Source organism: Myotis daubentonii, chromosome 7 (genome assembly GCF_963259705.1).
Source record: "Myotis daubentonii chromosome 7, mMyoDau2.1, whole genome shotgun sequence".
Lineage (NCBI taxonomy): Eukaryota > Metazoa > Chordata > Mammalia > Chiroptera > Vespertilionidae > Myotis > Myotis daubentonii.
In genome coordinates, this window is record NC_081846.1 from 15,004,490 (window position 1) to 15,031,856 (window position 27,367).

Genomic DNA, 27,367 nt, shown 5'->3' on the forward strand with positions numbered 1-27,367 from the left:
CGCCATCTCATCTCCCGAAACCCACCAATCCCCACTGATTCAATTTTCTCTCCTCAGGATCTACCCCAGTCTCTCCATTCTCAGGGCCACTGTGAGTTCAGTTCGGATCTTCATCATTTCCCACCTGAAATACTACAATAGCCTCTCGTTAATTGGTCTTCCTTCCTCAACCACTCCCCTCTCCCTCCCTCCACCACTGTTCCTTCTTCATAAAAGCTGCCCAGGGGGCTATTTTTCAAGATGAAAATCGGATCATGCCCCTCCCTTCTTAAGCCTTCCCTGGCTCCCTATTAACTTACACAATAATGATACCATATCTCCTTAGCATGTGCGTAGGTTCGACTCCCTAATATTCCAATTACCCCTTTTGTCCTATCTTTGATCTTCTTCCCTTTTCACTGTAGGAGCCACATCTGACTGTCTATTTACTTATCCCTTTCCCCCCACAGTAAAATGGATAAGGGCAGAGATTTTTCAAAATCAAATTCCTATGGCTAGGACCTGGCATGGTGCCTGGCAACTAAAGTACACTCGCGAAACAGAAACCCGATTGGTCATTAGCAATTAATTTTAATCAAGATGAACAGTTCAGAGGAAGAACAGACTAGAATAGTGTTTACAATCAACTTCTGAAAAATCACATTTATAGAAAGGAAATAAAACAGGCCAGAAATCCCAAAAAGGTGCAGCTCGTATTATTGCACTTGAATGAAAGGCGCTGCTCGGGGCAGCATAGCGTAGGCCCCACAGGCCAGGAGGAGGAGACAAGCACAGAGGACAAGCCCCCGGGGAGTATTATTCTGGATTCCGAACTCTCTTGCGGCCTCAGAAACATTTAACACTTCGAAACATTCCGTTGGAGCTCTTTACACAAGCGACTGCTGTGTCTTCAACACGCTGTAGTTGCACCCTCGCTCTTCGTTACAATTCTTGTGCAAGTTTAAGGTGCGGTTGGACCTCACATGGTGGGACACCTGTTACACCAACAGCACCCAGAGCCCAGGCCATGCTGAGTGGGGTAGGGAGTGAATTTCGACTTTACACACTTTTAGGGACCAAAATTGTGGCTATCATTTACTTTTCAAGCACTCTTCATTTTGGTCATTTATTTTGGAACATGAGAAACAGTGACAGGGTATGTATGAACAGCACTAAAGTAATTCCTAAGCTATTAGTAGAAAATAAAATTTAAAGTTACAAAGTCCCAGCCACATTCTTGAAGTGGCATTAACTGTATGTATAAGAAAAAGGCTGTAAACTTATAGAAAAGATAAACTCTGACTTCTAAACAAATTACAAAATTGATTTCGCCCTTCCCTTGAGTGTTATACAGAAAAATGTAAACCAGTGGACTAGTTACCAAAAAACACTTGTCCTCCTAAGCCGAGGAACGACCTTAAAGTTTGGCCTGAGCTAGTTTTATCTTCAAGTTTTCTCCGAGTTTGTCCATGAACTCAAACGTATTCAAGTAGTCAGAACGCTGCACACTGATTGAGGGAGAAAAAGAAAAGACAATTTAGTTTGTCTCTGATCTGTAGCAGGCAGAGGAAATGTCCTAGGAATGCTAAAGCAGCATTCTGTTTACTTCTAGAAGAAAACGGATTAACGCTAATAAGCTACAAGTTTGGTGCTGATGACTGCAACCCAGGCTACAGGCAGCTTGAATCTGGGCCACACACACCTTCTCAGGAGATTCCTGCCATGTTGTTCTGAGGGGAATCTCTCACAGAGCTTTAGTTCAGACTAATGCCTTAATGCCTGGGAGAATGAAACCATTCGGGCATGCCATGCTTTACCCACATCCCTGCAAGCTGTCATATCCTTTAAAAAAAGTTTTAATGATCTTATTTCTGTGTCTTACTTAAAAACAAAAAAAGAGCCTGGCTGGTGTGGCTCTGTGGTTGAGTGTCAACCTATGAACCAGGAGGTCACAGTTTGATTCCTGGTCAGGACGCATGTCCAGGTTGTGGGCTTGGTCCCCAGTGGGGGGCATGCAGGAGGCAGCCAATCAATGGTTCTCTCTCATCATTGATGTTTCTCTTTCTTTCTCCCTCTCCCGTCCTCTCTCTGAAATCAATAAAAACATATTAAAAAACACACACACACACAAACCCAAAAACAAACGAAAAAAAAACAACAAAATCCTGCTGATAGGTGCCTATTCAAATAGGCTACAAAGGTACCATTCCAATAAGGACATGTCAAGCGCTGTACAGTGGGGCCTTGACTTACGAGTTAAATTCGTTTCGAGACTGAGCTCGTTAAGGAGCTCGTTAACTCAAATTACTCTGTCAACTCAAAGCAAAAAATCAGCCAAGAGACAGCTGGTATCTCAAAAAACTCGTTAGTCGGGACATAAGTCAAGGCCCCACTGTACTTTTGCTGCAACTTTAAGATAAGAAAGATGTAGTGACTAAGTCAATCCTGGTGCACACTGACCCTAACTGAGACCTCTGAAGACACACAGCTGGGACATGGGATTGATGTTAAACTCAGTGTTTCCAGAGGTAAATCAGAGTAAACAACTCTGACTTTGAGGACAAAGTCTCTGATTAGCAGCTAATCCAGCTGGAATACGGGTTACCATGATCTCAGACAAATCCTGGGCAATACACGGGCCTCGACCGTGTGATTGCTGGTTGCAGATACTTAAGGAAGAGATCTGACCAGCTCAGCATCTAACGCCTGTGCTGCTTACTGTTCTCTGCAAAGTGGGAAAATAGAGGGTGGACTGAAATAGCCTCAGGGGTCCCTTTGTTTCTGTCTACAATTTTCTTTTTAAATTAAATGGAACCTTGCCACCCAATGGCTGTCCACTGGATCAGGGGTCAGCAGACGACACTGGCTGGCCCAAGGACCCAATCTAGGCTGCAGCCTAGTTTTGTGCAGTTTGATGGAAACGCTGTCCCACCCATTCTAGAGGCTAATTATCTGCAACTGCTCTCAGGCCACAAAGTTCAATAGCTGCTTAGTTTTGAAAAGGCTGTATATTCACAAAGCCTGAAATGTTTATTGTCTGACAATTTATAGATAGTGTCTGCTGACCCCTGAACTAGATGATGAGTAATGAATTCACATATACTTCCAAAAAGCACTGATGTTTTGAGCCCAGGGAGGATAAGTGGTCATTTGACCACAGAGCTCACGGCGTCTTACACTTACTTGGGTAAACCTTTAATACAAGCAGCCAAGTCCTTGGTCATGAAGCCAGCCTCGATGGTCTCAACACAGACGTCTTCCAGAGCCTTTGCAAAGAAGCCGAGCTCTTTGTTGTTATCAAGCTTAGCTCTGTGGGCTAACCCCCTGGTCCAGGCAAAAATGGAAGCTGAGAGGGAAAAGACCAAGCACACACACGTCAACCATACCAGCCAGACATAGTCCCAACGTCTCAGTTCCCAAAGATAGAACTGTTTTTTGTTTTTTAAACTTACGTGACTGACTTCATCAGATGCTCTCCTCAAGCACTCCAAATTTTAGGAGAGTTAGAAATATTTTACTGAATAGAAACTTTTAAAAATCTGCATGTTTGTAGGAGAAATGCTTTGGGTCTTGTTAGAGCTGCAAGGAAGCACATTTTCACTGTGTGGAAGTAGCTTGAAGCTTAAGGCACTTACTGATTTGCAGAAGGTCACAATCTCTTCTATCTCTTGTCTATATTGGTCTCCCCTCCTCTCTCTCTCTCTCTCTCTTTTTCTTTTATCCTCACCTGAGGATATGTTTAGAGAGAGGAAGGGCGAGAGAGAGAAACATCGATCGGTTGCCTCCTGTACATGCCCTGACTTGGGATCAAACCCGCAACCTGTGATCTCTTTTGAATGTGTGCTATCCTGGAAGCATGGTTAGAAGCATCTATTTGTGTGGCTCTTAGACTCTTAGCCATATGTGACATTTCAATGCACCAGAGGGAAAGGAAAATGCTGTTGATAACATTCTCCTCTATGATATGTACTGTCCCTCCAAGTGAAAAAGCATCTATTGCATATATTTTAAGAAGCATGTTAAAACAGCTCCCGTTAGGGGAACAAGTCAGCCGTGTGGTGGTAATTTTACACACAAAGCATCTGGGAGCCAAAGGAACACGTCGGAGTCCCTTTTGGATCTCCACTCTCTGGCTGGATGTCAGTGTAGCAGTTATTCACTCTCTTACCAATGGGATTGGTAGATGTCTCCTGCCCCTTCTGGTGCATGCGGTAGTGACGTGTGACAGTCCCGTGGGCAGCCTCTGCTTCCACCGTCTTGCCATCTGGACAAATCAGCACGCTGGTCATCATGCCCAGAGAGCCATAACCTGTAAGTGGCAGAGCATGAAGTACTGGCTTCAACTCCATGGAGAGCCCCGGGTTGCTCAGGGACGAGAGCAAATGACTTCATCTTCACGGGTCCCGGGAAGCCAAACAAACATCATAGTCCTTTTCCCGGACTTACTGATCTCGGGGGACTCAGGGTCTGACTGCCTGCATTCCACCCTAGTTCTATGACTTCCTAGCTACTGTGGCTCAGTTTTCTAACCTATAAAATGGGAATAATAAAACACCTACTTAATCGGCTTGTTGTACAAATTAGATGAATACACGTATGTGCAGGAGTAAACACGAAATTTATTTGTTCCTTAGGATGGCATCTGCCACAGAGGAAGAGCCCAGCACATTACTGCTACTCTTACATGCAGATGCCTCCCTGTTCTGGGAGAATAAACACCAGTGAGCTGTCTTCTGCCATCAAGCTGCTCAGACTCACTGGGGCTGGTAAGAAAAGGCAGGTAAGGAGAGGATGGGGTGGATCCAAGAACATTCCACTCATCCTTACTCTAACAGCCCCACCAAAATAATTCTACTCTGTGGTTTCCTATTCTGGGAACCATATTATAACTTTTAAGTCCATGCAACTGACTTTTCTTCTTTTATCACTCTTTTACACTTGATTTCAAAGAACACATTTCTCCACTTTTGCTATTTCCCCAAAGCACCTGAGAGGTAAATGCAAATTTATAATGGGCCGTTATTTTTTTCTAAATCTGAGAATAAGTAAACAAGCATAAATAATTTCTTAAACTCATCTTTGACACAGTTAGAAATTCCTGTGCAGGTTACGAGTTCCTATCATGTCACTGTGTTGGTCTGAGGCTTCAGCAAATTCTCAAACACTGACTGACTGGAGAAGTAAGTGCAGGACACTTCACTCTCCATGGTGAGTTTGCCTATGCGGTAACGCTAGGAGATACCAGTTGGTATCACTGTCAAAATAGAAGCTGTAAGTGAAATGTTTGGTGTGAGGCCAAAGTAGCTCATTCCCCCAGAGAAGAATAACGTGAAGACAGCCCAGCTGCCTTTTAATCTGTTTAGCTGCCTTGAGGTCACACTTATCTGGGGGCTCTGCCCAGAGAGCCTTGGTTCCAGGCATCCTATCAGTGTGCTCCTGGCCACTGCCCTTCAGAACTCCCATTTCAGAGTCTTTTGAACCTCTGTAACTGACATTTGCCTTTGGAATTTCACCCTAAATCCTCTCTTCTTGCTGCCAAGAGGCTATGCAGAAATGATGGAATGATCTGGGTCCCTTATGGAGAACTCTGAGGACAAGGACGTTTCCCTTACCCACCATGGAGTCATCACAAAGCAACACTCCTTCCTCTCCTGCATCCTGAGGATTAGAGCTACCGGAGAGCAAAGGGTGCGCAACTCACTCATCTGACATCACAGTGGCCTTTAACTGCATTGACCTACTGATTTAAAACTGATAAGAGATGTTTAACTTTTTCATAAGGGAAAGGAAAAGTAGTACTTCCTGGGAAAAGCAAACATAATTCAAGTCGACACAAACATTCACCAGGGGAGTGTCAAGCTGACACTGAAATTGAAAGGCCACTTGGTGCTGAGGAAATCAAGGGAAGGAGTGTCTGTTGATGACACTGGGCACGTTTCTGAATTTCTATGAACAGCCCTGGGCTTCGCTGCTCAGTTCCTCTGTGTGTCAACCTAAGCAGTGAACACGCACAGAGCAGCCTTCAGGGCTGGCTGAAAGGGCACGAGTAGCTCCTGCTGCCAGACGAGTGAGCCCTTGGATTCCTTTTCAACCCTTTGCTCCTGCTGTGCTAGCTGATGCCAATCAACTGTCGAGAAATGAGGAATGGTGTCTAGTGTCTGTTTCTCCTCTAGTGGTCTGTTTACTTACGTACCCTCAATACCTTCGCCTTAATAATAGTTGTTACTGCATCAAGACAATGGCGGTTCAAGCTCAGTAAGCGCAGTGAACAGGGAAGAGTCCTAGAAAAGCAACTGCAAGACCTGGATCTCACACCCGGCTGTTTCTCATGGGATGTGTGCCTACAATGACTTCACCTCCGGCCTCAGTTTCTTCATTTGTGAAAGGAGGAAGAGAAAGAGAAGAATAAAGAAGAGGAAGAAATAAAGAGGAAGGGAGGGAAGGAAATAGAAAGGAAGAAAATGAAAGAGAGAAAGCAGTTGGACTAGGTAAAAGATTTCAAAATTCCCTTCTAGCTTCCAGTTTCATGTATTTTGAGGCTATGTTTTTAGGAGAAGAAACATTTAGAATTGTTTAAAAAAATGAAAAAAGAGTGATGAGCTCTTGGAGAGATCCCCTTTGGTTTTTAGACAGCCCAGGCCCCTCACTTTACCCCCTCCTTGCCAAGTGGCCTAGCTTTTCACATTCTCAGGGGGGAAATAAAGAGAGTGATTTTCAGACCAGGCAGTTGGGCTGCCTGTTGGAGGCACTGAAACTTCAAGTGGGGAAACTGTGCTAACACATCCAAGGCTGGAGCCCAGAGTCTCAACCACTGAGCTACTTCCGGTGCGACCCTGAGGAGTAGCTTCCCCAGTCGGAGCCCAACTTCCTCTTGGGTCAGCTGAGCAGCGGGGCCTGGGTGCCGGGCAGCACTCACATTTCCTGGCTTTACAGACAAGGGCTACAGAATCCTTCTTCCTAAACCGGGAGACGACGGTGGCATCGCCCACCTGCCGCAGGACCCGCTCCACCTCGGCTTGGTGGCCCCGCTCCTTACCCTGGGCCACGGAGTCGGACTGCACGTCGCCGTCGTAGTTTTTACAGGCCCAGATGAAGCCTCCCTCCGACTTCATGGCTTGGGCCACCATGTCATCGATGAGCCTGTGCTCATACCAGATCTTCTGGGCCTCAAACTGGGATTTGTACTGCCTGGGAAGGAAGAGAGACAAGAACAGAAAAGGAGGAAAACTGGTTTTGTGAGGGGCGTCATATGCTTCTGAAGGGGGGCTGAGGGGTGGGGCCGGAAGCAGCACAAACTTAGGAACCTGATACATGGGCTCAAACCCCTGCCCAATCGTCGTCAAGCTGTGCAACCACTCTGGAGAGATGTGAGAGCTAAGCGAGACAGGGGTTTCCCCAGCACTACTTCCACAGTTCTCCATACACTGCTAGTCAGAGTCTTGCGATTCGCTTACTTTAAGAATGTAATGGGGTGGGGGGCAGGGGGGGGGGGAGACAACCACTCTATTGCCTGATATCATTCAGGAAACTAGGACAGCTTCCAGGCTTAGAGCATGGGCAGCAGGAAGAGGAATTAAAAGGTCTCATGAAGGAGATGTGCACACTGTGCCCTGGCCTGAAACCGTGCACCTGAAAGGGAGTTAAATTTAACCCATGCTCGCATGCTGTTGAATCTACAGTTGTTATGAATGTAGACGTCAGCCCAAGAGGCTACACTAAAGCAGTTTTCAGTCACGGCAATGGGTTTCAGGCAGAATAGAAATGGGCCCCACTCAGAAACTCAGGCTCGAAAAATGAGACCTATCACTAACAGGGCACCTTTCTTCAAACAATACATAATTCTGGCTCCGAAAAAAAAATGTGGGACCCAGATTTGAGAACACATTTATCTTTGAAAAGCAACTTCGAGTGATTTTGTTTCACTCCCATTAAATCTGTTTCGCTCTTGTCTTTACGGGATAGTGATGGTTTTCACTCAGCTTTCCCCAGAACCAAAGGGATAAGCATGCAAATTCCGTACTATAGATGCCAGTGTGAGAAAAAGGAAGGGAAAAAGAACTGTAGTTACTTGTCATAGATCTCCTGAAAGATGTCTTTAAAACGCCCATCATACTTCTTCAGAATAGTGTTTTTGGTGCTCAGGTACAAAGGCCAACTCTTGGACAAAGCCATCTGGAAAGAACTGTGTGCGAACTCTTTGATTGACTTATCTTGATTGTACATCCCCATGGCAACACCACCACCCTCTGTGGGGAGACACCAAGGAGAGAAAAAAAGAGAAATGGGGTACAGTTGTAACAAGTTTAAATCCACCCACACCCACAAATCATCCAATTCCCAGCGCCCATGTCTAAGCCCAGGCTTCAAAAAGTCCCAGCCAGGCTCCCAACTTGAACATCCCATGAGCTCCTGAGGCACAGAATAGGCGGGAAGTCAGGCAGAGTTAAGGACATTCGAAGTTATTTTAAGAGGGCAATAGAGATGATATAAAGAGATATGGTTCTTAGGAAGCTGAAGACACTAAAATACAAAAATCCACTGATATGAACCAGAGCTATACTCAAGAAAGGATGAATAATTTTTAAACTGTCCTTTCATACTTTAAAATTTTCAAATCTGTATTTTAAACTCTAAGCGTGCATTCAATCCTCAGCCAGAGAATGAAAATTCTCGTAATTCCCTGGAGGATACAGACAGTTCACATCGTCATTGGTAGAAAAAGTTAGGCTACATGGAATCACTGGTGTTTCACAACGCCTGTTAGTTGAACTTTGTTATTGCTGAAAGACAGAACTTGAATTCATTCCACTGTCCAGGGCCAACCTGGGCACAGAATGTGAAAGGTGCTGAAAGCCGCAGAGCTAGATTCCATGAAAATGACAAGGCCCATGGATACAGAGAACAGACTGACAGCTGTTGGAGGGCAGGGGGTTGGGGGCTGGGTGAGAAGGGTGAAGGGATTAAGCAAAGAAAAAAGAGAAAAACTCATGCACGAAGACAACAGTATGGTTATTGCCAGAAGGAAGGGGGGAGGTAGAAAAAAATAAAGGGGAGAGGGGATGAATGGTGATAGAAGGAGGCTTGACTAGGGGTGGTAAACACACAACATACAGATGATGTATTGTTGAATTGTACACCTGAAGTCGGTATAATTTTATTAACCAATGTCACCTCAATAAATTCAATTAAAAAGGGTTATTATTTAGAGGAAGCAAGGAAAACAAAAGCTAGGTAACTTTTGCATTTTTGTTTGTGTGAATGCTTTTAATAACTTCAATAATGGAGAAAGAGGGTCCCCTGTTTTGAGTGGAATTCACCATAATGGACTTTTTGAAGCAGGAGAATGTTGGGCAAGAAAAGGCAAAAAACAAGTGTTCTATTTCCACAGAATAAATATGCAGATGGGCAAGAAGAACATTTCAGCAAGTATATAACACAAACATTTTTTTTAATACAAACCCTACCAGAGCAAACGGTAGGATTACATGACAGGAGAGTTAGAGATATTCACGTTTTTTGTATTTATTTATTTATTTTTATTGATTTCAGAGAAGGAGGGAGGGAGGGAGGGAAGGAGAGAGAGAGAGAGAGAGAGAGAGAGAAACATCAATGATGAGAATCATTGCTCGGCTGCCTCCTGCACACTCCCTACTGGGAATCAAGCACACAACCCAGGCATGTGCCCTTGACCAGAATCAAACCCGGACCCTTTGGTCCGTAAGCCAATGCTCTATCCACTGAGCCAAACCAGCTAGGGCTATTCACGTTTAATTTACACAATTCATGCACAACAAACTCCTGCCAACCCAACCTTCCCTTCATGATTTAAGAGAAATGCCTATTTATCAACCTGTCTGCCTATATGCATTTCCAATTGGGAGGCTAATCCCTTTTGTGCCCTTATCCAGGCCACAGGAAGGCATGGAAACCAATTACTTTTTTATTCAGATGTAAGGTCCCGTAGTAATGTTGTAGATTCAGGTTGCACTTTTAGGCAGCCACACAACAAACTTTAAACAACCGGAAATAATGCTGTCTAAACGATCTGTGAAAAAATGATCATGATGAACTTTCATTACATACCTTCAAAGTTATGTACCACGTATGTCTTTTTTGGGGATCCATCACTTGGCGTGTATGTTATCTCTACTTTTCCAGGCCCAGGAACAACAAAATCAGTTGCTCTGTACTGCGTAGGGGGGAGAGAGGGAGAGGTATTAAAACAACAACAACTATTCCAACAAGTATTACAAAAAATAGGAAAAAAATCATAGGACAGAGTTGGAAGACACCTAGATAAATAGCACAGTGTAGCTCAACCTTCTTTTATTTTAGAGATGGGGACGAGGAGGTCCAGAGTCCCTGAAGCTAATCAGTGGTAGCACACGTTAGAGATCAGTATTTATTGGGTGCCTACCACGCACAGGGCGGTTTTCTGAGCACTGGTATGGAAAGGAGTGAGAATTAACCAAGTACTTTCCCTTACCAAACTGGGCATAGATAAATATGCTATCGGATGGCAGAGGAAGAGACATGGCATGACCTGGAGGTCAGGGAGGTCTTCCTATAGGGGGTGAGAGTATACTAGTTGTGGTATTGGAGATGATAAAGAGCGAATGCCTTGTCCTCACTATAGGACAGATGCTTTAAGTGAGTAACCAGTTCGTCTTATTATCTCTCTTGATTCTTACATTCTCTTACAAGGAAGGGACTGCAGTGTTGTGGAAATACGCATCTAGGGTCAAAAGACTTGGGATCTGGTCCTTGGACCTTCAGAGCTGTCTCTTCATGATTATCGTCACTGCCGATGCCTCGCCCAGAACTTGTCCACATGAAGCCACCGTCCTGCAAGCAGCTGCGCAGGTTGGTGGCCCTTAGAGAAGGGCCGTCTGAGGAAAGCCACCTCTCTCGTGGGCATGCAGCTGCTCTGGTGGGGAAATGTGCGCAGCCTGCACTAGGCACCTGTTAAGTCTTGGCTGCACTGTGCCTTCTTCCATGATAGAGAAGACTAGTTTCAGTCAGGTACCAGCATCCTTTGGTTGTTTGTATAGAGCAATACTAATGACAGCTGGTACAAGCTGTCAGATAACGATGAAGGCTCACTTTTAGGTAGCCACACAATAAAAATCAAGCATGCGACCCAGGCATGTGCCCTTGCCTAACATATAAAATCCTCTGACAGATAAAATCCTCTACTACGGTAATTTATTCCGTTCTCAAAAGGAAGAAACCGAGGCACCAAGCACCATATATGCTTTGTAGATGTTTATGCATTCTCACACGATCAGGGAATCGACCAGAGGTTTAGAATTTTCAATCTGGACTTTAACAAATAGAATGATCAATCATTCTTCCAAGTGACTAATGCCAAGTAATAATAATAATAACAACAACAACAACAGACAAAAATGACATCACTGAACTCAAAAGAGCTTAGAGGGGTATTCCCAGAATTAGGGCGTGTGTAGCACTCCCATCTAGCCTCCTTGTCCTGGCCTCTGGTAGGTACCTGTGAAGGGACAGGACAGGATGGAGGCATAGTTTGAGCTACAGGATAAAACAAAGAGAACTACCCATCAGGGAGTGACCTGATGACCCTGTCCCAGGAACAGATGCTGGTCTGCCCTGGCCAGACTTTCAAGGACAGCTATATACACCAAAGCCTCTGGATTTCAGAATTAGGGACGCTTGTTTTCAGGATCTTTTAAGATATACACTATTTTCTATGAAACTCTGCATGCCTCAGTTTCAACATGAAATTTTGATTTTGTTTGGTTGGCTGGTTTTCTGTGTAATTTGGCATCCAGCCTACTTGTACAGAAGTACAGAAATGAAACTTTCTTTTCCAAGTAGGAAAAAAACTGTTTTAAAGCGACTGTTTTCAACTACTGGGTTAGTTTTTTCCTTTTATGTATGAAATGAACACGTGTCATATAATCTTTGGTGGTTCCCAACCCTGCCTGCACTTAGAATCACTTGGGGAGCTTAAAATGCCTGAATTCCATCAGATTCAGATTCATCGGATCTCAAGTACTGGAATTAAAACAGAACAAAACATTTTTTTTAAAATTCAAAATAAAACAAACACCAAAGAAGCCTATAAATAGATCCCTTTAGAGCCAAGGTTGAGAATTACTAATTTGGTTGAAGCACAGGAAATTATCCATACAAAAATGTCAATATTATATGGTTTAAATTAACAAAAAGATAAAGAAAAAAATACGTCTGAAAAAAATCATGTGTGTTGAGACAGACACCTGTGAGTCTTCTGTACTTACTTCTACCTAGATGTGTAAATATACAGATATACATAGATGCACTTCTCAATCGTGCACTTTGTTTAATGGGAGTAGTCACCAAAAGATAAGCATAAAACACATGTAATTCAGAACTGCTGGGCAGCCCAAGGCCATGAAGAAAGAATGGAAAATCAAATTATGCCGCATGACTTACCTGATCCCCATACGCATGACGACCTATGATGATGGGTTTCACCCATCCGCTCACAAGCCGGGGGATGTTTTTGCAGATAATAGCTTCCCTGAAGACAGTACCACCCAGAATATTTCGGATGGTGCCGTTGGGCGACTTCCACATCTGTTTCAACTTGAACTCCTCAACCCTCTTCTCATCGGGGGTGATGGTGGCACACTTGACGCCAACGTTGTACTTCTTTATAGCTTCCGCGGCATCCTTGGTGACCTGGTCATTGGTGGCATCACGGTTCTCGATGCCTAAATCATAGCTGGGAGGAAAAAACCCAGACAGAGCGGTGGGTGGCGGAGGGTGCTACCGTTCTGTCCGTCTGTCTCTGCACGGTGCTGGCACGCAGAGCTTGCCCTGCAGAAAGTGAAGGCTCTCCGTATATCTACATCTGCCACGTTTCAGCATTAATGTACCGGAGACACAGAAGACGGTGCCAACTAAAAGCAGCCCTGAGAGGCTCGCCGGCTGGGCCCTGGCTCCCTGTGCTGCAGTGGGAGGCTGTCTGGAAGGAAACTGAATGGAAACCATTGTGCTTTGCACCTTTGCCAGCTTTCACCATATAGAGGCAATAACAGCGCTGGAGCAACCCTTTGGCAGACTTCCATACAATTAACATAAAAAAGCAACACTAAGCACCACCTTAGCACATTTTTCCTTAGTAAATACTGTGCTCTAAAAATAAAGGGGTCAGAGTTGGTTAAAATTTTTGTTTCTTATATTTGATACTCAAGTAAGTGGGATTTATAAATGTGACATTTAGTGACAAAAAACTAATGAATCCTTCATTAATGCCAGGTAGTTATATGATGAACCTTGCCCTAATTCTTGGGTAAGTTTCTCTGCTCTGGACACAAGCCTGCAGCTTACTGGATAAGTAATGGAATCAAGCAATGGTTTTATATACCCCAGAGAGCTAGAGCTTGGTACACCAACAGCCAGACTGCCAGTGATTCAGAGCTGAAAAGGATGTTGGTTGTTCACAGAGCACAGACAATGATTGTAAAGTTTTATCTAAAGTATGGAATAGTTTGTCCAAAATAGGAAAACAAAACAGTAATGTGACTATTCTGTTCTCCAAGGTTTTAAAGTGTTTCAGCTTTCATAACTTGCTGAACCACGAAGCCTCTAGATTTCTTTTTAGTTCTTGTATTTCCTTTCCTTAGTTATCCCAACTCATGATACAAATGCAGAGGCAGCAATCTTAAATTTCCAAATAAAAACAATTCCAGCTCTGGCTGGTGCTGCTCCGTGGTTAGAGTGTTGGCCTGTGCACCAAAGAGTCTCAGGTTTGACTCCTGGTCAAGGGCATGTACCCCTGGGTTTGGGGCTCACTCCCTGCTCCCCGACAAGCGCGTATAGGAGGCAACTAATAGCTGTGTATGTTTCTCTCCCCCACTTCCCCTCTCCCTTCCACCCTCTGAAAAGCAATGGAAAAAATATCCTTGGGTGAGGATTAACAACAACAACAAGAACTCCAGAATGCTTTGACCTTAGGTAATTCATATAAATGTAACAGAGCACAAACTCCCTTATCTCCTGGCACAGGAAGTGCTGAGTATCTGCAAACATCTACTCCTAACTCAAACAAGAAATGCAGTCAGCAGTGCTCATGTTCATAGGAATCCTTTTTCAGCAGGAGAGACTAGCATAGCAGTACATGCCTGCAATTTTTGCTTCTCTTCTTAACCTTTCTAAGAGAAAAAGAATAATGGCCTGGACCGCAGTCCAGTCTGCAGAAAACAAAACAAATTAATTCCTTCACTCCCCTCAAAAAAGAACCAGTCATGTAATAATAGCAATTTTAGAACAGCTTACAACCTGTTTGAGCCTCTAAACACTCTTTGGTCTATAGCCAGTGACAGTTTTTACTGAGCCTAAGGACTATCCTTTAAAACCCCTTATGTCTCTAGGCTAAGGAGGCTCAAAACATCTTTGTAACTATTCTACTGGCAAGGGCCCTGCACACTCACCTGAAACAGGAGAGCGCTGGTAAAAAACGCTTCTTTAAACCTACTTGGATGATGCTTTTATGCTTCATTTCCTGTATGTTTTGTTGACCTCTGCAGGTATTTGCTCCATCTTGTGGTTGCAACAGTGATATTATCAACAGCTTAAGCTTAGAATAATTAAAAAGGGTGTCTAATGACACCATGTAAATTAAATGTCTACACCCAAGCAAATATAACAGGTCCTCGGGACATAGTCTAATGCATAATTCTGGTCAAGACATATACACTTCCAGCTGCCACTAGTTCGGCTAAAATGTGAGTCTTCAGCCACTGCACCCTTAGAAAAATTCTGTTTCTACCTAATTCAAATGTTCAAAAAGCATGAGCGAGTTTATGAAAACACAGGGGAAAAAATGAGAGCATTGCACACAGACTTTCATATCTGTCTCTGAACACTTTACACACGGGCAAAGGCTCAAGTCTTTAGGACACAAATGTTTAAGGGCACTTGTGACAGGTCGGTGTTTTATTAAAATAACTTCAGGGGTTCTTTCTGTACTATAACTGTATGAAAAGGGCAAAGGCAAGGAATAAAAAGGGGAAAAGATCCACTGGCTAGTTAAGTAGAAGGATAGAAAATAGGGCATGGCTCAGTGGTTGAGCATCGACCTATGAACCAGGAGGTCATGGTTTGATTCCTGGTCAGGGCACAAGCCTGGGCTGCAGGCTCGATTCCCAGTAGGGGGCTTGCAGGAGGCAGCCAATCAATGATTCTCTTCATCATTGATGTTTCTATCTCTCTCTCCCTCTCCCTTCCTCTCTGAAATCAATTAAAGTGTGTGTGTGTGTGTGTGTGTGTGTATATGTTTTTTTTTTTTAAAGAGGAAAACAAAAGAAAGTAGAGCTTGAAAGATCAAAATTGTGTCAACTTCATTTACAGTTTAACACAAGGATGTACCTCTATTATTTTCCCTTCTGCAAATACTTGGTACTGCTCTTGGCGACTGATTTATTACAAATAAAACCTTTATAGGAAACAGAGGCTTGGAAAGACCTGAGAATCACGTTGTTCCCATTATACTTCTTGTCTTCTGAATGATAAGTCCAGTGTATCTAGCAATGTCAAATTTAAAAAGAAGACTGATTGGCAATCCAACTGGCATGGCTTAGTGGTTGAGCACTGACCTATGAACCAGGAGGTTATGGTTCAATTCCAGGGCCGGACACATGCGTGGGTTGTGAGTTCAATCCCCAGTGTGGGGGTGGGGGCATGCAGGAGGCAGCCAATCAATGATTCTCTCTCATCATTGATGTTTCTATCCCTCTTTCCCTCTTTGAAATCAATAAAAATATATTTTAAAAATAGTAAGATTCATTGGCACATATTCAGGCACTCTTTCCAGGCTTTAGTCACAGGATTCAGCTGTATCTATGTAAAAAAGCTAGTTATATCCTGAAATCCCTTAAGATTATACTTTCTGAGTTTTCGATGTGGAGGAACAGTCATGGGCCACATATACCGCAATGGTCCCATAAAACTATACCGGAGCTGGAGAATTCCCGTCATCTAACGATGTCGTAGCAGTGGTGAAGTTGTAGTGCAACACAATACGTACCATTGTTACAATTGCCTTCAGTCGTCAGGAGAAGTGTGTGGCTGAGGAGCTGCAGGGGAACAGAATTGTCTCCCCAAAATATGTCTCTTTGGCCTAAGGCTCATTTTAGGCTGATTGATTTTAAGGAACAGACATGGGAGAAATTCTAAAAGCCAAGGAGAAGTGACCCCTTGAAAATACATTTACATTTGTAAGGGAACTCTCCATTTGTCCAGGGTGTCTCTCGCTGTACCAGGAAGAGGGGGGTGACCTCAGCTCCAGACTCTTATGAATGCAGAGGAGGAAGACCTAAATATGCCTCACACCTTACCCTTGTTTGCTGCTTAACACGGTCACCTCCTATAACTGACCTCCCCACCAACATTTTCTTTTGTCTTCAGCCAAAGACAGTGTTTAAGGTGGTGGCTTCGACCATTCTGGAGAGTTCCTCAGTTTTCTTGAGTCGCTCCCACGTATACAGGAGGTACATATATTATTAGACTTCCTTTTTTCCTTTAATCTCTCTTTTATTACTGGGATGTCTCAGCCAAGGACCCGGAAGGGTAGAGGGAAAATTATTTCTCTTCTCCTACAGAGCAAAAGACTGTATCACAGAGCCTAGGTGTGTAGTGGGCTATGCCATCCAGATTTGAGTAAGCACACGCTATGATGGTCGCACAACAGAACTGCTGAACCACACACTTCTCAGAATGTGACCCTGTCATTAAGTTGCACATGACTGTAACTCATTTACCTGTGCAGGTCCAGGTCCACATACGGAAAAATGAGTTTTTCTTTAATCAACTCCCAAATGATTCGTGTCATTTCATCTCCTTGCATCTCTACCACCGAACCGCCATGGATTTTTTGAGACATTTTCACTAAACCTTTAAAAAGAAGAAGAAGAAAAAAAAGATAAGATACATATCTTGTCATTTATTTCATTACTAGAGGCCAGGTGCATAGATTCATGCACATGGAAAGGAAATTAATTAGAAGGTGGCCGGCGGGGTGGGACTGGGTGAGACAGGCCGGACACAACCTGGAGTCAACCTCCCTTGGTCCCTCCCTGGCTGGCTGCACCTGGGGCAGTGCCAGGGCTTGAAGGATGTCTGAGGAGTGAGCGGGGTCCCTCCAGCAGGTTGGGTCCCTCGGCCTGGCCTGTGGGGGATCGGGCCGAAACCAGCAGTCTGACATCCCCTGAGGGGTCCCAGAGAGCGAGAGAGCACTCTGCAAAGTTGCTGCTGAGCAGCAACTCCTGCATTGAGTGTTGCCCCCTGGTGGTCAGTGCAAGTCATATCTACCAGCCGGTCAGCCGGTCGCTTAGCCTTTTATATATATAGATAGTGTTACCCGGACTAAAGAGATCCCTTTGTCTGCATGCATCAAAGCCCAATAAGAAGTGAACAGGAGTTTGCAGCCAAGAAAGTAAGGGTTTATTACTTGAGGAAGTGGCCCATACCTGGAGTCACAGGTGAGCTAATGCTTAAAGACCCTGAACCATCATGTACTTCAGAGGGTGGATTATATAGGGGGGAAATCATTCATCACGGTGACTAAGGGAGTTAGGGTCATGGTCAAGGTTATGGTCTCTACTGATTGGTAGGCGCTAGGGTAGGGCGTGGTGAAAAGTGCATCTGGTCCTGATGTCAGCCATGGTGTCGCTTCATCTGGTTTCACCACTTTTCTGGGTCTGGAACTAAAACACAACTGAGGCCTAGGTGCCATCTTTAGTTTAATTGAAACTCTGTCTCTGTGGTCAAAAGACCCGAGGCCTTGTTCTTAAGATTATTTGATGTTGACCAGAACCTCATAGTCCTGAGGGCTTAATGCTTAAGGGACTGGACATGTAAGGGAGAAGGTGAGTCGGGTGCTGGATGAGGTCAGTTTGAATGAAAAGGAAAGAAAGAAGGAAAGATCATAGTAAAGAAATGAAGTTTCTGCACAGCATCACTAGTATAAAAACAAAATAGAAACATTTGGGGACTACTAAAAGAATAATTCATAGTAGCATGACTGCATGGAAAGCTAATAGTAATTACAGTTACCATTAGAATGGAGCCCATTCTCTACATAAAGCATTGTGTTACATGCTTCATGTGTGGTTTGAGTTAACCCTCGCAACAACCCTGAAAGATGGAATTATTTCCTATTTTACGTTGATATAAGAGAAGTAGCTTTCCCAAGGCCACCTGCTAGAGCATCTGGAACCTGCTCCTGTAACATGCCCTCAGTAATGTAATCATTATTCGTGATGATCGGTTTGTCCTGGAAAATAAGATTATTTCCACAATATCATGCTTATTTGAACACTTCTATTCAACTCCTCACTATACTGTGCCCTCAAGATGAGCAGAATGAGAGCTAATATTTCCCCTCTTTTAAGAGGCTGTTTTGCTTCAAATAACTACCTTCAAGGAAATGTGACTTATGTGTAAAGAACTTTTAAGTCTAAAAGTGAAAGATGAAGAATTCCTGGTGGAACTGCTTCCCTAGAGACAATATTAAATACTAAGGATGTGGAGCTAAATACAAGAGTGATTTCTCAATCAGAGAAATCTCTTTATACAAGGTCACTGCTCAGGACCCAAGCATGTCCCTGTCTTCTTCCTCAGTAACCCAACTCCGGTCCTGTTCTGCTGGCTGTTCGTGGGCAAAGGTAAGCTGTCAGTGTGTGGCATAGGGAAGGAGAATTGTCTCAGGAAGAGATGCCATTTTGAGGAACAGGGTGTGGGGGTGCACGCTTTGGAAAAGCAAGACTATGAGGCTTAAAGGAAGGCCCTGTCCTACGCATGTTCTCTGAGAGGCAGAGGACGCCCTGAGCCTGATCAAAGTATCTGTTCCCTTTCCTGAAGCACTAATGGGAAGTTTCCCTCCCCCAGCAACACAACTGCAAATTGCTTTTCCTCCCCTGCATGTATAGCTGACTTTAAAAATTATTAGGTAAAAGGCCTGTAAACAGCCTCTTTTGAAAAGCTGAGCTCAAGTAGTTGGCCTTCAAATTAAAGGATGTTGTGATCAGTAGGTGGTAAGCCTTGGTTTCTGTGACAAGCCAGGGTACCTTTCTACCCCCAGGCCCATTTTCACTTCCCAGGTTTGCAATTCTAGAATCCTGCTTATGTTACTATTACTGGGGAGCCATCTGGAACTCAAGAAGAATAAAAGAAATGAACAAACTGGTGTGGATGAGTCAATTACTTCCCATTTGTAATTTCAAGTATGATTTACAGTACAGCTTAAAGTACGAGTATATGATTCAGTCACACGGATCCCACTGAGACACCTGTTCTTGCATTTACCACAAAACAAAAAAGAGGCAGCAAACTTCTCTTGGTCTTAATACCACATTTCCATGGCCATATTTCTATATAGAATTATGCAAGAGTTATTGAAAGGCGCACCGCCCGCCTCTCCTGGCGGTGCGGGGGGAGGAGTCTGACCGCCTGGCTCTGAGATCCCTCCGCACCCGCCGTAGGGCCTGGCCTCCCCGGAGCGGTCCGAGTGTCCCGACCGGCTGCGTGGTGGCCGGCGGCGGGCCGAGGGGTGGGGGCCGGGCGGCGACCGACCGCGGGGGAGGTCATGGGAGCGGAAGGCCTCACCGCCTCGCTCTTTCCTCCCTTCCCCCGTGGTCGGCTGCCGCTTGTCCGTGCTGGGGCCGGGGGTCCGTGCGGCCCTCGGGGCCCGGTCGGGGGGGCCGGGGCCTGCGTGGGCCGGCCGCCGGGCCCCATGGGGGGGGTGGCATTGGCTCCCCGGCCCACGGCGGGAGCCCGGCGCGGGCTGCCACCCACCCGCTGCCCTCCGGACCGGGCCCGGTGCAGCAGCGGCGGCAGCGGAGTGGGGTGTGTGCCCTAGCTTGGGGAGGCCGCCATGCTGCGGTGCGCCGGCCCCATGGGCCGGGCCTGCTCCGAGCGGATGCCGCTCCTCCGGAGCTGGGCCGCTCCACCGGCCGCACCCCGTTTGCTGGGCCTGTGCCGCCCAGATGCGCTGGAGTCCCGGTCTGCCTGCAGGCCAGCTGCGGGTGCTGTGCGGGGGGGCCATCCTGCCTTGTGGCGAGTTCGAGCGGCTGCAGCAGGAGCCGGACAAGGACTGCGCCCTCCATCTTGCCTTGGGTCCTCCATCTTGGGACAGAACCATGTGCGCCCTCCATCTTGCCTTGGGTCCTCCATCTTGGGACAGAACCATGTGCTTCCTCACGGGAAGAAGCCGCTGCTAGCCACACCCAGGATTTCTCTGGATTAACCAATGATGATCAAGGGAAGTGCACGCCATCACTATGACCACATCCTGTACCGACTCGCGCCTGGCCAATCGGCGGGGCCCACAGTGCCCTCTCCTGCCCCCACTCCACCCCCCTTTAAAACCCCCTGTCCCATCAGGCCTCTCTCTCTCGGCCACTGGACTTTCCACTGTGTCGGTGGGTCTGGTGAACGGGGAGCACAGGCCGGCTTGCATAATAAAGGACTCTTTGCTTTTGCATCGGACTGACTGGCTCCCTGGGGGTCTTGGGAACTTTGAAATCTGGGCACAACATTATTACTTGGCTATTTTTTCCTGGATGGCAAATACAATTAATAGAAGGTCATACACTATACTTGAAATTTCAACACTGAGTGACAGTATTTTTTAGTTAATTATTTCCTTCTCAGTTGAAGTAAATGTTTTGAGCAGTGATTGTTCTATATTCATAATGCATAATTGAAGTATTTCAGATTTTCCTCACATTACTTAACTAAAATTTTAACTAAACAACGGAAGCTTTATTGAAGACCCTGGCTTACTACAATGTAGGCCATTATTTTATTTATTTTAGATTTGAATTCCATGAGGTGGGCTTTAGGCCCCAGTGGATTCACTTGTCTACCCTTGCCCCTCAGATTTTCTATCTCCACCCAAACCCCAACTTCAGAAGGAAGGACTTTTCCACAGGTTGGTTCTTTTGTCTGAAAACAGCCTAATTCTAATCTTCTGACACACTTGTGTAACGCCAGTAAACAAGCCTGGACTAATGTTGACTAGTGTAAGAAAAAAGAGCTGCTCACCCTGTTTAATTTTTCATAAACCCCAAGTTTTTTTTTAGCCATTTTTTAAAAAGCAGCTTTCATGAACTACAATAATCTCTGGGTAAAAAAAAAATAGTCTCCTGCAGAGAAGACGCTGGAACTGAAAGAAATACGGAAGCAGTCAGTTGCAATTTATTATTGAAAATATTCCTGACTCACTCCCTCGCAATGCCTGCCTCTAAGATCTCCAAGACCAATTAAAAGCAGTATTGCCACATCAAAGAAAATACGGAAGGGAAGAAATTGCTAATTCTTACCTTTACCGTGAATCAGTTTCTAATCACTCCAACTCCTCTCAATCTTGGGAACTCAGCTGAGTGCCGTTTATCTCCTAAAAAAAAAAAACCTAAAAAGAACCAACACCCCACAAACCAAACAGGGAATTAAAAAGACAGCACACAAACCCCTCTTGTCAGGAGGATTTAGACAGCCCGGCTTATCTGGTTTAAAGTACAGTGCGGAGTGAACCCAGAGGGGCGAAGGGCAGGTGCAGGTCTGTAGAAACCGTACAATTAAAGGTTCGGGGAGCACCGATCTCTGCGCGGGCACACGCGGGAGGGTGCGTCCGGGTTTGCCGTCCCTTAGCTGGTCCTGAGGTTTGGGGTTCGCCGTCCCTGAGCTGGTCCAGAGGTTTGTACGCCCTTAAGTGACGCAGCGACCAGCAGGTTCTCGGCCTGCCTACGTCCTTGTGGCCCTTGTGCAAGAGGCTTGCAACGGCAGCTGGCCCCGATCCTCCTTCCTGGTCTCCACGCCCACTCCTTCCCTCTCGGGTGCCGGACCTTTAAACGGGCTTGGGGGACGGGCCAGGGAACGCCTACCCCAGAACTTGAGATCGCTCCATCCCCCACTCCGCCCGCCCGCCCGCCCCGCAAACGGGTGCTGGGGCTCCTCCCACCCCATGCCTCCCAAGCGGGGGCATTCTCCCAGCCGTCTGATTTCGCAGCACACGCACCCAAGTCGTCGGGTCCCACCTTTCTTTGTATTCGGTTCCCCTGGCCGCACGTTTTTCCCCCCTAAACCCACGACTCAGTCTTCTAGGTGTCCTTGCAATTCCCCATCGCTCGGTTTTCCTTTCTGCATGCAGACCTGGGCGTCCACGGTCACTGCAGACAACTTTCCGCCGCCCCATTTCACCCTCCCGTGCCCGAGAGCCGGCCTTCTGCACATCCAGGCACCTGGCACCCACTTCCTCCCCACTTCCCTTTCCCAGGTGCAATACCTGGATGATCCCCCCGACCTCCTTCTTTGCGACCAGACCTCGCCGCTAAATTCCTTCCTCCAAACCCAAGATCTCTTCCTTCCTTCTCCCCAGCCGTGGGCGGACCCAGAGCCTCCCCCAAAGCCAGGGCCCGGCCGCCCCTCGCAGCCTGCGGTTACCTGCAGGGTCGGGACGCCGGCGATGCGTCGGGGTGGGGCTGGCGCCACAGCCACTCGCGACCCAACTCACCAGCGCAAACACTGGCAACCCCACCGGGTCCCAGCTGTTGGGCGTCTGACACAGCCTCCAAGAAACCCCGGGACAGACCAGCCAGCAGGCGGGGCAGCCTTTCCACTTCCCGGCTTTGTCCCCTCCCGGCCCTGCCCCCTCGGCCCACCGGAGCCCCGCCCCCGCCTCGCCACCAATCGCTGCGCGCCGAGCCCTCCGAGGTGGGCGGGGCTTGGGGGGGGGTCGGGGTCGGGCCCCGGGCTTCGGGGAGCAAGCTGCAGAGTCCTTCTCCGCGCGGGGGGGCGGGAGAGGGGCTGCTGCGCCCCCAGAGCTTGGCTACGGCTTTTCCTGGTGGAAGGACGCGAATGCCACCTGCAGACCCGGGAGCAGGGCGCGCTGGGGCTGGTATTCTGAGACCCACGCCGCCCAAGAGCACCCTGGGCTTCGTGACAACCTAGGGGCAGGGGGAGTGTTTCCAGGTCTACACTAGACCGAGGGCCTGGGCTAGTCTCCTGCCCGGCGTGCCCCACGTGCGGTAGTCTGGAACCGCCTTTGGCCCAAAGAAGAGTGGTCCAGGCTATGAGCGCGGATTGCTTTTGGGGGCCACTCCACCCGCAGCTAGAATGCCAAGGATTGGGCAGTTGCACAAGCAGGCATGCCACAGTACATATTTTCTGCCACCACCAATGACTAGGTCTTTACAGCGTCTGAACCTATATAGTAACACCCACCCCCTTACCCGCGGTTTCACTTGTGGTGGTTTCAGTTACCTTTGGTCAAATGCAGTCCTGAAAACATTAAATGGAAAATTCCAGAAAAACACTGTTCAGAACTTTTAAATTGCGCACTGTTCTGAATAGCATGATGAAACCTCCAGTCCTCCCGCTCTGTTCCTCCTGAGAAGTGAATTATCCCTTTGTCCCGCATATACGTGCTGTATACTACACAGCTACCCACTCCTCAGTGACTAAGGCTTAGTCACTTAGTGGCCTGCTGCTCAATAATCAGATCGACTACCTGATACTGCATCATCCCAGTGCCTGTGTTCAAGTAACTCTTAACTATATAATAAAAGCCTAAGTGACCCTTACAGCAGAACAACCAGAACAACCGGTTGCTATGATGCGCACCGACCACCAGGGAGCAGATGCTCAATGCAGGAGCTGCCTCCTGGTGGTCAGTGTGCTCCCAGAGGGCGAGCGTGACTCAGCCAGAAGCTGGGCTCACTGCTGGGGAGCACAGCAGTGGCGTGGCAGAAGCCTCTCCCACCTCTGTGGCAATGCTAAGGAACTGTGAGCAGGCGGTAAGTAGCGAGGGGTCCTGAACTGCGAGAGGGCACAGTCTGGGCTGAGGGACCACCCAAGTGCATGAATTTTGTGCAAAGTCATCCACTTTGGGGGCATTATTATATAGTATATTATTATTGTTCTATTTTATTGTTAGTTGCTGTCAATCTCTTATTGTGTCTAATTTATAAATTAATCTTTATCATAGGTATGGCTGTTTAGGAAAAATGTTTGGTACTATCTACGGTTTCAGACATCCATAGGGGGTCTTGGAATTTGTCTCCCTTCCTCCCATAAAAGGAAACTACTGTAATTATAATTACTAATACATTATTACAAATAAACCTAATTGTCATTGCATTAGAAGATAAAGATAATGAGATTATTATCTGGGTTCCAAAGAAGTCAGATAAAGATGTGAGACCTGAGAAACCAGTGGGTTAAAAAAAAAAAAATCTGTCCTCTTCAGGGAATTCTTTTTTGTGTATTCCTTCCTCTCGAAAGCATGGGGGTAAAGGAGCATTTTAGATAGTGATTTGTAGGATAATAACATGCTTGTGTATTGCTGCTGGGATTTCCTGTCCCCAAATTTATTTTTTAAAATTATCTCCAGCATCGGATTATTACAATTACTCTTTGAAGATAAACAGATATAAAGGGCACTGCACAGGTGCATTTTTGACACTAGAGGGCACTGGTATTTTTCCTAAGAGAAAATGAAGAAATGGCACTGTGCTTGATTTTTGAGGCAGATTAACAGAAAGTAGCTGTCACCTCCATCTATTCCTGTAGAAATGATTATAGAGGTGTCTGAGTGTGTATTTCATCTCCAATATGAGACCCAAAGTCACCTGAGATTGTAGCTTTACTCCATATTATATTGGGTTCACATTTTAATTACGGTTTGGCCACTACTAAAAGTATTTATATTCATTCTGGTTGCAGAAAGGATTTAGGGCAGCCTTCAAGATACATACAATATCCTATAAAATAAAAGCCCAATATGAAAATTGACTGAACGGCAGAATGACTGGTGGGACAACCGGTCACTATGATGTGCACTGACCACCAGGGAGCAGACGCTCAATGCAGGAGCTGCCCCCAGCCTGCAGGCCCCAGGCCAGCCAAGGTGGGTGCCAGCAGGGGCCCCCCAAATGTCCCACCGGTTGCCCCACAGATTGGCCCTGATAGCCGGCCAGTCCTTGGGACCTTACCCATGCACAAATTTTGGGCACTGGGCCTCTAGTAGCATGATAAAAGCCAATGAATATAGGTGAGGAAAATGAAGAAAAGAGAGAATATAGTAAAGAACCTATATTTGAATTTAATCACAAAAAGTATCACAAGGTAAATTTAACCACAACATGTGTTCCATCAAATTCTAAACACTGCTGAAAATGGGCTGCAAATTTGGCTCTAAACCAGTGTGGGAGGAAAGGTAACACGTATGAGAGTGTCAGCATCTAAAACAGTGTTTCCTAAGCCATTAATATAGGAACTCTGTTATCATTGAAAAACATTTTTGTAGACCCCTAGAATTGACTTATAATATTACTGTATATGCATAAAACTAGATATGTGCTCCTTATGCTGCTACCTTTTATCCTATCTAATAAAAAGGGAATATGCTAATTGACCCTCACACTGTTGCAAAGATGGCAGTGCCCACAGCCAATAAGGAGGGAATATGCTAACTGACTGCCGTGCCCTCAAAGATGGTGGCGCCCACAGCCACAAGATGGCTGGCAGGGAAGGGCAGTTGGGGGTGACTGGGCCAGCAGGGGAGGGCAGTTGGGGGCGACTGGGCTGGCAGGGGAGCAGTTAGGCATCGATCGGGCTGCAAGGGAGTGGTTAGGGGGTGATCAGGATGGCAGGCAGAAGTGGTTAGGGGCAATTAAGCAGGTAGCAGTCCTCGTATTGTGAGAGGGATGTCCAACTGCCGGTTTGGGCCCCACAGGGATTGGGCCTAAACCGGCAGTCAAACATCCCCTGAGGGGTCCCAGATTGGAGAGGGTGCAGGCTGGGCTGAGGGGACCCCCGCCCCCAGTGCATGAATTTCGTACACTGGGCCTCTAGTACAGCTATAAAATAACAAATTTATAGACAAAATACTAGAAACAAAACTATAAAAAATACATTACTTGGCAACATTAAATAAATGGAATAAATGATGTTTGGCTGAAATTAAATTATTGCTTGAAATGTGAATATGAAACCATGGATAAGTGGGGGACTACTGGACATAAAGAAAAAAATGTCTACCTCAGCAAGAACTCTGTGAAATACTTAACATATTTAAGAGCCACGTCAAGGAAAAGGAGCCCCCAAAGAGAATGAGGCCCAGCCAGCATGGCTCAGTGGTTGAATGTTGACCTATGAATCAGGAGGTCATGGTTCGATTTCCAGTCAGGGCACATGCCATGGTTGTGGGCTCGGCCCCCCAGTAAGGGGCATGCAGGAGGCAGCCAATCAATGATTCTCTCTCATCACTGATGTTTCTATCTCTCTCTCCCTCTGTCTTCTTCTCTGAAATCGATAAAATATGTATTAAAAGAGAGAGAGAGAGAATGAGAAGGACTTTCTGGGGATAGTAGAAGAATCAGCAGAGTCTGATGGGAGCCAAAGCAAGAGAAAGTTTCCAAAAAGGAGGGGGGGTACTACAGAGAGGGCAAGAAAGACAAAACCTGAAAATAATTTTGGCAAGTAAGAGGACCTCAGGAAAGCACTTTAAGAATAATAATCCTATCAGAATGATTCTAATAGAAACCAAACTAAAGGGGATTGAAGTGTGAATGGGAGGTGGGGGATTTTGAAGAAAACTGTTTTCAGAAGGTTGACTGTGAAGAATCCTATATAATAAAAGGCTAATATGCAAATCGACTGAATGGTGGAACGACCGGTCGCTATGACACGCACTGACCACCAGGGGGCAGATGTTCAATGCAGGAGCTTCTCCCTGGTGGTCAGTGCTCTCCCACAGGGGGAGCAGCACTCAGCCAGAAGGCCAGCTCATGGCTGGAGAGCGCCGTGGTGGGAGCGTTAAGGATGTCTGACTGAAGGCTTAGGCCTGGGGGGGCGGGGGTGGGCCTAAGCCTTCAGTCAGACATCCCCCAAGGGCTCCTAGACTGTGAGAGAGCGCAGGCCAGGCTGAGGGACCCCCCCTTCCCAGTGCATGAATGTTGTGCACCAGGCTTCTAGTCCTACATAAAATCTTAGCCAACATAATTTTTGATGACTGCATAATTGTTCATCATTTGATTGTATTACTTTGATGTGGTTTATGTTGATTAAAAATTTGTTTCCTTTTTACTGTTTTAAATAACTGTCACAAACATATTTAGATATACTTTAATTTTACACTTGAATCAGTTTCTTTGGGTAGATGGTTAGAGTTGGAATTGTTGGATCAAAGAATGTAAACACTTTTAAGGTGCTTAACAGATCCATCAAATCAATTTCTCAGAGGGATACTTACTTATGTTTTCCCATGAAGCACAAGAGAGTGCCAATTTCATTGCATCCTAGACAGAACTGAATTTCCTGACCTTTAAAAACATCTTTGCATTCTTTATTAAAGGGAACAAGG

The 27,367-nt window shown here is 46.0% G+C and overlaps 1 protein-coding gene across 1 annotated transcript; it reads right to left on the reverse strand.

Annotated features, from left to right (window-relative positions):
* Positions 1–550: 550 nt before the first annotated feature.
* On the reverse strand, positions 551–22,629 carry IDH1 (isocitrate dehydrogenase (NADP(+)) 1). The gene is made up of 10 exons (XM_059702945.1): positions 22,447–22,629; positions 21,327–21,400; positions 16,764–16,896; positions 12,433–12,724; positions 10,063–10,168; positions 8,048–8,225; positions 7,016–7,167; positions 4,148–4,288; positions 3,163–3,325; positions 551–1,487 (listed from the first exon to the last, which is right to left on the reverse strand). The coding sequence occupies exons 3-10, from the start codon at positions 16,883–16,885 to the stop codon at positions 1,397–1,399; spliced, it is 1,245 nt and encodes a 414-aa protein (XP_059558928.1). The 5' UTR covers positions 16,886–16,896; positions 21,327–21,400; positions 22,447–22,629; the 3' UTR covers positions 551–1,396.
* Positions 22,630–27,367: the final 4,738 nt, after the last annotated feature.